Source organism: Protobothrops mucrosquamatus, unplaced genomic scaffold (assembly GCF_001527695.2).
Source record: "Protobothrops mucrosquamatus isolate PMUCROS unplaced genomic scaffold, P.Mucros_1.0 scaffold3688, whole genome shotgun sequence".
In the NCBI taxonomy this organism is placed as follows: Eukaryota; Metazoa; Chordata; class Lepidosauria; order Squamata; family Viperidae; genus Protobothrops; species Protobothrops mucrosquamatus.
Genome location: NW_015389645.1, coordinates 57270 through 68937, shown reverse-complemented (window position 1 = coordinate 68937; position 11668 = coordinate 57270). Strand labels below are relative to the sequence as shown.

The 11668-nt window shown below is 38.5% G+C and overlaps 1 protein-coding gene across 1 annotated transcript in view; it reads left to right on the top strand.

The window, feature by feature from the left end:
• The first annotated feature begins 1781 nt into the window (after positions 1-1781).
• Positions 1782-11668, top strand: part of LGMN (legumain) — a 25148-nt gene continuing 15261 nt past the window's right edge. Inside the window, exons 1-3 of the mRNA XM_015827430.2 lie at positions 1782-1913; positions 7110-7269; positions 10679-10776. Coding sequence (XP_015682916.1) covers positions 7132-7269; positions 10679-10776 — 236 coding nt within the window. The 5' untranslated portion in view covers positions 1782-1913; positions 7110-7131. The remainder of the gene's footprint in view (positions 1914-7109; positions 7270-10678; positions 10777-11668) is intronic.

Below are 11668 nucleotides of genomic sequence, written 5' to 3'. Positions count from 1 at the left end.
GTTTCAAGAGCTATTTTGCTTTTATTAATAACAAATGTGATTAATACAAATATCAGAAGTGTGCTTTGAATATATGCAACATGTTTCTTATACAAACACATCAACCCTTTACAGTGAATTCAGTGTAATTGTAAAGCTTGATTTATGTTCAAATATTATATACATAACAATATAAACATCTATGTAATATATTTTACTGATATTACTGCAATTGCCTGATTATAGAAAATGTTTAAATTAGTGTGCAGGGCTTTTATTCTGTATTAAAATACCTTGGGAGGTATTATTTATACCTCAATCTAATTTACTAAGAATACTTTATGCTCATTATCCATATAATCATTGTTAAAATAATAAAGATGGCTAAGATAATGTAGTCACCTTTGAAGTAGGAAGACATGAGGAATTGTGTCTTTAATTAGGCAATTTAATTTTTAAATTTGAATGTTAGCCTCAAGCTAATGATGGAATTTTAGTTTTCATCCAGCAGAGGACACTGTCTGAAATCTTTTAGTCTCTTTTAAAAATGGGTTTCAATTGCTGAGAAAAACACATATAGTAAAATGTGAAATATATTCACAGCACTGGGGAGTAGCTTTTTTCTCCTAAACCATTTCATGTACTGTGTTTGGATTTGGTGTTTTACTATATAAAATTGACTTTCCTGTTTTTTTAGAGCATTTCTTCTTTCAAGAAGCTACTATTTTTCCTCTAAAGAACGGACAGCAGAAACGGGAATATTTGTTTTAATTAAGGAAGGATTGTGAGATAAATAGTAATACATATATATCACATGTATGTTACACACAACACACACACACATTTAAGGAGTGAGGAAAAAGGAAAGGCTAAAAAACCACTCAAATCAATGGATTATTGAACTAATCAACTCAGCATTCTCACTGGAAGCACAAATGATCAGGCTCATATTATCCTACTTAGGACACATTATGCTGGGAATGGACTCGATCACTGTGGCAATGTATGCATCATTGGAAAACCTACAAGAACAGGTTAGGGACAGATCATTACAGAGAAAAAAAAACCTATGAGGCTGCTAAGAATAGGCACTAACTTGATGGCATATAACGGGTGATTTTCACAGGTAGATAGTCCATAGGTAAAATCTGTTTAAGGCGTATTCAGCTATTCACCTCAAGAATAAGGTAAGATGAAAGGACTAAAATATGACTCACTATAATTCAGCTTGAAATGCAGATTCATTTATCCCTATTTTTCCAGTTAGAAGATTTTTTTAACCAATTTCTTTGTAGGATATCACAATATGTGCAATTTGATTCTAATTTTTAATGAGAAAATGCGAGTAAAATTCACCTGCAATTGCTAAGGAAGGCCAACATGTTAGTCAGGAGAAATTCGGGAGTATTTCCTACTGCGGTCAACCAGGTTAAATGCTATATATAAGTGTTTGTACTAGGAATGCGATCTTTGGGCGATTTGTATAAAAAGGAAACTCGCTAATCCGGAGAAACCGAGGAAACTCTTCAGCAAACATGTATCGGAGCTTCCTTCCCTCCCAGCGCTAATCCAGCCGCAGCCTCGACTACCCACATCCACCCGGGTTTATCCTCGGATTGCTATCACAGTTCCCATCATGCAATGCTCTCTCAGGCGACAGCCTCCATCCCGAGGGATTGCCATCCTGCGCACTCGGGCCTGGCCCCTGGATTTGTTTTGCTGGGAGGCCAATGGTCGCAAAGTCCGCCAATCACGCGCCTGCCCCACCTCTTGTTTCTCCCCCCCCCCCCTTCTCATAAAGAGCCTCCGGCAGCCGCACGAACCTCCGCCGCCGCTGTTGGCTCTCTGTTTCCCGAAGGAACAGAGGTGGAGAGGACATATCGGGCGGGAGCAGCGCCACTTACACCACCGCCTCGTATCTTCTTCCAGCGTAGGTAAGAGTCCATTTAGGTAGGGTTAAATGTTGCTTGGAGGGAAGAGCACGTGGAATTCATAGGAGGTGGGCATTAGCTTGCAGGAAGACCCCACTCGGGCTACTTGCTGGCGGGCACGGGACGGAATTGGGATTACATTTCCCGGACTTCATCCCTCCCTCTCGAAGGGGCGAATGACTCGAGTAAGGTCCCAAGTATTGCTGAGCTGGATCAAGACCTCGAAAGTATCCAGCAGTTCACCCTGCCGAGGGTCGCCAGAATGACAATAGCCATTTCCTGTTGTTGGTTTCGGGATGGAGAGCTTAGTAGCCTCTAGTTGTGGCTGGAAATGCCCGGCGGTTCTGGCTTCTGCTGCGTCAGGTGTGGAGAATCGATGGACTGATTGCTTTTGGGCTTTGATGTAAAGTCTGATTTCATAAATAGACGTGATCCCCAAATTTGCAGCCTAGGCTATGGCCTTCTCAATGTTTGGGCAAAGACGAAGCAGCTTTGAAGCGGATGGTCTGTCTTTCCTGAGCAGCTATAACTTTAAAGAAAAGATGCTTTCCTGGAATTCAGTTATTCACCAGACTTATTTATCTTGTTTTGCTCTGGGTATAAGAATTCCTTCAGGTTGCAGTTTCTCAATCCACATTATTGGTAAATCCAATAAATGGAGTTACTGGAAGCAATCTTATTAGAATTGCATTGTGGTGTGTGAGTATTTAGCACCTACTTGATGTTATAACTGTTAGTATACTGTAACCAGCATGGGTTTACATAAGACTTAAAAGGTTTGTTTGCTCACTAAAATGTGGAGCAAATACTGAATTATGTATTCCGAACTCAGTGTAGTTGGACCCCCGGTGGTTAAAGATGCTGGAAGCTGATGGAGGCATTTCTTTAGAACAGTAATTGGAATGTGAAACTTAAAACAGATCAAGATAGTGAATATGTATGGCTTCATGAAGTTGCCAGGAATCAAGCCCCAATCTATGGCACCTAGCTAATTTATAGTATTAGAAGATCAGGATCTTGCCTAGATATGTCTTAAAATCCTTTGGTGAAATCTAATGACCAAAATACAATTATCAGAAAAAAATAATACAACAGAAGTTAAGTATTCCTTTTTTGTAACTATTTGTTTAAAATGCTTTGAAACTGAAGGGGAAAATGTTACAAACATTTAAAAACTATCTTAGAAACCTCTGAGAGAGTCAACATGGCTCAAATACAACACTTCTCAGCAAATTAAAATTAATATTTGTTTATGAAGAGTAAGTTTTACAAACCACTTTTCTAAAAGCACTTGAGGGCAGCCCTAAATTTAAAAGCCCTAACTGAGTAGCTATATTCACACAAACCACAAGCTAGCACACTGCATTTTAGATGGTTGACACACTGAACTGTAACTCAGTGAACCATTCATAAACTACTACTCAGTGTTTTGTGGAAACCCAAATGTTGGGTTAATGAGTTACTTATATTGTACAATCTAACTACCATAATATGTTTTAGTGCTCCAATTTTAAAGGGTTCCTTTGACAGTTATGTAACTGCTGAAAACTTGTATATGGTTTCAAGTGATATGAAGGAAGAAACTTATATGTACTTGATTGTTTCTCATACCAGCTTTTAATAAAGGAGGAAATGAAAAAAAAAGTCTCTGGAGAGTTCATTTACATACTAACAGCAAATGAATCTATCATTTACATAGTCAGACACTTCACGACTGCATGGGTAGTGTCGCTTCCCTATCAGCAACGGGCATTAAGTAAACTGGCTGTGTGTATTTGTATGTTCATGTGAGTGTATAGAAAGTGTCCCAGTGGCAGTAGGAACATTTGGGGCTGTGCCTCCTAAGCTGGGAGAATGGCTCCAACAGATCCCAGGAACAAAATCAGAGCTCTCTGTCCAGAAGAGTGTAACGTTAGGAACAGCTAAAATATGGCACAGAACCCTCAAACTCCTAGGCCTCTGGTGGAGGACCCAAGATTAAGGGGTAAGAAGAGAATTTGTGTGTGTGTGTCTCATAAGGAGTGACCTCAGATGGCATCCAACAAAGATATAAAACCTGTCAAAACCCTCAATCATTATTAAAAAGTTTAAAAAGTATATGGCATATTAGATTACCAAGGAAACCACCTCAAAACCTCACCAGTTCCCTGAGACACCCGTCCCCCCCCAGGCCTGATGACAAAGCTAGGTCTTGCGGTGCATTCCGAAAGTAAATAGGGATGGAGCTGACCTCACTTTGGGGGAGGGATGCTCCATAAGGGGGGCACCACTGTAGAGAAGATGTGCTGCCTCAAACCCACCAAATATTTTCCCTAACAAGACCTGCAGTATGCATCTTCTACCAGATCTGATAGGATGGGCAGATGTAATTGGGGTGAGATGGTCCCGCAGATAACCTTGCCCCATGCTATAAAAAGCCTTAACAATTAAAACCAGCACCTTGAATTGGATCTAGACTGGCAACCAATACAGCATGATAAGCAAAGTAGAAATATACATCACTGCCTGCACTGCTGCATTTTGCACCAAGTGAAGTGTTTGGATATTCTTCAAGGCTAGACCCATGTAGAGCATATTACTGTAATCCAATTGGGAGATGACAAGTGTATTTGAAATAATGTAAAATTGGGGCATTAAACCTTAGACATATTGACATAAGTTTAATGATTCATGAGACTGGAATATCTTTGGGGTTATTGTTTTTATGTTGGCTTTTATAGTTTTGTAAGTGCCTGAAGTCACTGAGAGTAAATAAATAAATTTTCATAAATAAATCTGGTGTTTTGCATTTGAAGTATACAGTGTCTGGGTATAATATTCTGTTCTAATCAAGTCTAGATAATATCACATTTTTTGGATTATTGGGAGGTATATAATGATTTCTTTTCCTATTAAGTTTGCTTCAAGTCAGATCTGTGGCTCCCTGGTAAATCATGTGGTTTGGTCTCTGGCATTTTTAGGCAATGTGTCACAAGTTAATGAAATGCTGCTGGAGTGTTGATATTAGAATCAGGACAAGAACATATAACTTGAAACATTTCAAAAAAACATCCTGAAAGCTACATGTAGGTTATGAGATCAGAGAATTACTTGATTAAGCTGGCTCCACTTGTAATCACTCAGCCATGGGTGTAGTCGTGGTGTAAGAAAAACTACCTTGAGTTCACCAGTTAAGAATTTCAACATACTGAAGAGCTAATCTTTTCAATGCAGCATAAAGTCAGGGTATGAGGAGCACTAGTGGTCTGGAAGAAGGATGAAGAGTGTAGATAAGCTTTCCCAAGTGACAGTCTGTTCTCTATTGCTTATCTTTCCCTGCCAACCATGACAACAGGACCGGAAGGGAGTTGGGTGTGTTTGGGGTCCACCTTTAATATGAGGCAGGTGTGTGTGTGTGTGTGTGTGTTTGGCTTAACTGGCTTAGCCAGAATCCTAAGTGGGTTGAATGCACATACCTAAAACTCTGATGTTCTCAGAGATTGTTGGTGGACATATCAGCACAAGGATATTAAAATCAAGTTTCTTTCCTTCTCTTAGAAATGTTAATATAACATTGCTAGCCAGCTTGGATTGTCTTTATCTAAAAACGATGATGCTATTTAATAAAATAGCTCTTTCATCCATCGTTTTAATAGGATGGCTTTAACACTGTATTTATCAGGAAGTCTCACAAAAGCCTGCAGATTCAATTGTTTTTAAAAAAAGATGCACTTAAGTTCAAAGCACAGCACACTGGGTATAATTATGTACTTGGAGAGCTCAACTGCATATTCTGGATTTTTTCATATGACTGAAAAGTTCCTGTGATTTCCTAACTTCTCTGCATAAGGAGAGTCAACACCACATAATGTCTTGTGATTCTGTGTTGAAAGAGGCCAACTCCCTAATGTACTCATTCTAAGTCACTGTCAGACCAATAAGGTAGCCAGACAAAAAAAAGTAGTCTCTGGAGAGTTCATGTCAGAACTGCTTCCCATAATTTAAAAGCAAATAGCTGATGATAGAAGGCTGAATTAACACAAGCATTTTTGGAGGAGAAAACATATTCCTTCTTATATGGTGACCTTCATAGTGATAGACCTACACCATCTAGACATGTAGCAGTATCGGCTTGTTTTTTTGTTCTCTCTAAAGCAGGGGTCCCCAACCCCTGGTCCGTGGGCCGACACAGGTCCATGATATGCCAGAAACCGGGCCGCACAAAGAAGTGAAGCCTCATCTGCAGGATGCAGGCAGCACATGAAACCACATCCCCTCTGGTCCACAGAAAAACCTCTCTCCACAGAACCAGTCCCTGGTGCCCAAAAGGCTGGGGGGCCTGCTGCTCTAGAGCCTCTAAAACCTATTCTACTGAAATTTAGTGCCAAATCATCAAATTATAGTAATATAATTCTCCTTAAACAGGCACAAATACATTTCTGTTAAGTCTCCATTAAACTAAGTGTACCTATTTTACTAAAAGAAAAGATTCTAATAATTCAGGGGAGGGGGATGTTAGCTTTGCTTCCTCGGGTGATGTCAGGATCATGCTTTCTACAGCCAAAAGTTTAGAAGCAAAAAGATTTCCCTGCTCCTGACTATATTTAGATTTCCTCATACTGATGGTTCATATTCTAAGAGCATCTGCTTTTTCTCACTTCAATTATTAAAAGCTAGAGAAGCACTAGTACAATCTCTAGACATCTGATATTAGCTGGAGCATTGGGTGATTTGTGCAAGTGCTGAACAATTTTTAATGACTTGCAGTGCCCTTTCGCCTTTTTATTGTTTTGTATCAACCAAAAGAAAGAAAAAACAATGTGAATAGTCTGCAGTTAGAATATGGTGAACAGCACCTTTATGTAAGAATGAATATATCAAATTTGGAAAGGTTTTGCTGTAGCTAAATTGGGAACAAGTTAAGTTGTCATGTGGTATGGTATGGTACAGAGCCAATATAATAATGGTGGCTAAAGCACCAGCCATGGATCCAATTCCAAGCTCTCAAATATAAATGCAATGTAATAACAAACTAATCTGTTGGCTAATTTCAGGCTCAAATGCCTATTTTAACTAAATCCAAAATAAGTCATATTATTCCTTATTGCACTGTGGACTTTGAAACATATTTATATTGACTTTGTAAAATTCTTTTTATACGCATTTTGCTATGGCTCTGTTTCATAGCTTCTTTGTTATCTTGCCTCCCACTTTTGGTAGGTGTTGCGTAAAGAAAGAAGAGATGGTCTTGAAGGTAGCTGTACTACTGAGCTGTGTGCTAGGAATTGGTACCCTGACCCTGGAGGATCCTGAAGATGGAGGCAAGCATTGGGTTGTCATTGTGGCTGGTTCCAATGGTTGGTATAACTATAGGCACCAGGTGAGAAAGCTTTGCACTCCAATTGAACAATAACTGGGTAAATGGAGGACTTCTTGCTGAATTGAATGGAATTTTTGAGGATTCCCGCTACCTAGTTAAAAATGTCAGTAGACTACACTGAGAATGTCTTGTTAGTTGAAATTTAGCCTACTCAATGCACTTTCTTATTAACACTATCCAGATGTATAATAATAGTGAAATAACCCAGAGCTAAGATTTTTAAGCCTGAGCTGCCTATCAAAGTAACTGAGAGCCATCACTGCAACCAGACTTCCATACTTCAGCTTTCAAATATTTATTCTTACAACTTGAAGAAACTCTGTAATACGGTAGAGGAAATTGTTTTAACCGTCCTCTTGAGTAGAAAGGCCTAATAAATAGAGTCAAAAATATTGCTATCATTCTGCTTGTAGCATAGCATGATTTAGATTTATTTAGACTTCCCAACCCATCTAGAAGTCACCAAATTGGCACCAAATCTTAACATTTTTAGCAAAGTTTCAGACACTTAAGAGGTTTTGCGTTCATTCCTTCTTTGCTGTAGTTCAGAGTCAGAACAGACTATGCTTTCTCCTCATTTAGCACCTGCATTCTGTTCCAGTGACTTGGTCATTAAATGATATTGTCACTAAATGAACATGTTGCAAAGATCACTGGTTGCTACCATCTCATTCAGATAAAGTTCTCTGGTACAATGTCCAACCTGTTTTTCGTCCCTTTTTTGCCCCCTCATAGGGTGGAGAGATTGCTTAAGCAAGCTATCTCTTCCTGAACTGCTTTTCTCCACAGCACAGAGCTTCCCTAAAAATTGCTAATGCAAGTTAACAGGCTCGGGTCTGTGACCTTAATTAGTTAATTAGAATCCTGCTGCCTGAAACTGACCAGACTTTAATCAGTTTCACATTGTCAGGAAATTTTGTAGTGAATGCTACATAGGTCTGAAATGATTTTTTAATTACAATTTATAATCTTGGTATTTGAGAATGGTCACTAAGTAAGATAGTCACCAAGCAAGAAGTACTGTAAATAAGGCAATCTGGTAGGTTTTGCAGTTCCTGTTCAGTTTTGTAAATATTAAGTACAAACCAGGTCAAAGAGAAACAGACAGAGTAGGATATGTATGGAGGAGGAAGCTTGAGGTAAGGAAAATTTCATTGACAATCACATGAAGAGAAGTTGCAACAGAAGATGTAGAAACAGCAGCCCTCAGATTCTGTAGAAAGACATGTTTACCTTTTAAAAAAATGTTAAATAAGAGCAGCAGTGATTTTTATTGTGAAATCTTCCTCTCTTTTGCACCAAACTTGTTTGCCCTTATTGCAACTAGAAACTTGTTGACGGAAGAGGAAAACTGTATTAAATTGCAATTGGCCAGAATAACTTTGGACTATTTGGACTATATTTGGACTTTAGCTCCCAGATTTCTTCAGCTGGCATGAGAATTCTGAGAATTGAAGTTCACAGATCTTAAATTTGCCAAGATTGAGAAACAATGCCTAAAAATTGCTCTGTCTTCAGATGTTTTTTAATTCCCTAAACTTTACTTTTTATTATTAATCCCCATCTGTTCTGTGACATTTTAGTATGTAACATGGCTAAAACGTCTCTGTAGATCTTTATTCCACTATGCTTGCAATCGAGAAGAAAATGGAAAGGCTAGCATAACAGTGACCTCTGCATTTTGTGTGACAAAGTTGTCCATTTTGTGTGACAAAGTTGTCCCAATATTGGAACATAAATACACATACATTTTCAGAATTGTTGGATTAAAAAATGCTGTTCATTCTATGTGTTTCTGAGAAAAAAAAATATTAAAGAAAGTACTGATATCTACTACAGAATGGTGTGGGGATTTTTTGCAATAAACCTTTTGTATTATTGAATTTTAAAGCACTTGTGAGAGTCATTCATTATAGTGTTCTGTGAAAGTTAAATGTTGAGTAATATCCGTTTCTTTCTAAACCAGGAAATTAGAGAACTTCAGATATTGAACAGCAGCCAACAATATGAACTTGGCCAATTGTTACTTTGGCTTAGCTATAGGTTTAATTTTTGGTTTAAAGGAATTTTCCCAGTATTTTGCAAATCGTATAGAAACATTTGCAAAATAAATAATCTCTTCTCACCACTTTTTCCTGCTCTTTATTTGGAATAAGTTAGACTTACTACAATAGACTCTCTGGAATGAAAAAAAGTATCTATGGTTGTGAGCATATAGTTTCTTTGGAGGGTGACTCATAATTTTGCAGGTGTTGGCTTGCCCTTCCCAAGCAGTGACCCACACAGCAAACCACAGGAATTCAGTGAAGTGTGAATGCTATAAAAATGGTCTCAAATATGGACTTTCTGTCTTCAAAACTGTGTTTTTGCAGTTGCTAGATACGCAAACGCTACAAGCTGCTGGAACTGGAAAGTTCTAGAATTACACCTGCAAATCATCAAATCTTTATTATGGTCAAAGGCCACCATAAGGAGGGTGAAGTACAATCAATTAAAAAGCATAGAAAATACATCAGAGTCTAAAGAATAGTAATTATAAAAAGTTAAAGAATATAAAACAGAAGTATATATAAAGCAAAAGTCTAAAAAGAATCTAAAAGGAGAGGTTAGAAACATTAGATTGGATGTAGGGGGCATAAAAATTAATAAGTGGTAGACTAAATGTATCACAGTACAGAGCACTCTAGGACGAGGAACTAGTGCTCATTGAGACTAGTTTATGGCACAGATCATCTGATGAATTTTAAGCACTGCTGCATACAAAATGGCAACGTATGTTGTATCAGGGTCAGTATCTGAAAACAGCAGGGAGATGTAGATTTCTCCTATGTACCCTGGGTAATGTACAGTACACTGTACAGTAATGGTGAGATGAGGCTGGTACAAATGTCTCTGTAATACATGTACTGGACAAATACATGTTTTGTTATTTCTGTGTGTTCAGAGTCACAGAAATGTGTAGAGAATTTTCCTGCCTCAGCCTTCAAGGACAGCTGTGGAGAGGGAATGGCATTTTAATTTAATTTAATTTAATTTAATTTAATTTTTTTTTTTTTTTTTAGTTAGGTACTTTAAGATTAGTTACATATGCAATAGGGAAGACAGAGTACCTGTTGGATTCACAGATGATAAAGGCCGGGACCTGGTTAGATACAGTTGCATTGGATTGGCCTGACCATATCCCATGCTGAGTAGAAGATACTGTATGTGTGGCTCAGTGCCATGTTGAACTATTCTTCTGTGAATGTTTTTTTCTCAGAGGATCCTGTCTGATTCCCAATGAACAATCGTGGTCCAACCCAATATTGTGAAAAACAAGACATTAACTTAAGCAAAATCCATATAATGTCATAATGTCTTGTCTTTGTAGAAAAACAGCTGGTAAAGAAAACTATCTTACATCTTTCAGGCTGATGCATGCCATGCTTACCAAATTGTGCACCGGAATGGTATACCAGATGAACGCATCATTGTCATGATGTATGATGACATTGCTTATAATGATGAGTAAGTAGTAAACATTTAGCCGTGCATATCATCTTTGCAACAATGCTACAGATAAAGTCACAAGGTTTTTTTTCTCATAAAGTCTCAATTTCACAACAGTAACTTTCGCTTACTGTTTGAATAAGCCTCACATACAGTAATTTTTTCAGGCACACTCCACAACCAACTCATTTGGGCTTACCCAACTGCCTTTATCTATTTTTCTCAGGAAACAAAAACACAGCTTGCATTCCACTGGAATGATCAGTACAGATAGTCCTCAACTTATGACCAATTGTTTAATGACTGTTTGCAGTCATGACAGCCTCACTACGGATACTTTACAGCCCTAAAGCAAGCCATCATATAGTCTTGCACTGAGTCCCCCTAGTCCCATAAACGCATGTTGAGTGCTTGACAACCTGTTCTCATTTACAGTTAGTATCCTGCAATCATGTGATTGCCATTTGTAATCTTCTCTGTCAGCTTACACAAAATGTCAGTGGGAAAGCCATTAGGGAATATTGCAAACAGAAGGGACGTTGGCTTTGAGGTCTATTTCCCCTCCCCTCTGCAGGGAAGAGAAATCTTCCACCATGTTGGAGGAATAAACCTCAAATCTGGCGAAAATACTCCATGATACTACTTAAAATGATATCACATAAAAACTATGATCTATAGATAAGGAAAGGATAATATTTTTCACAGGGACCTAGGTCGACCCCTAGGTCCCTAACTTGTGGGGTTCCTCAGGGGTCGGTCCTCTCTCCTCTTCTGTTCAATATTTATGTGAAGCCGCTGGGGGAGATCATTCGTGGCTTTGGGGTGGACTTCCATCAGTACGCTGATGACACTCAGCTGTACATTTCCACCCCAGGCCACCCCAACGATGCCCTTGACGTGATGGCCCGTT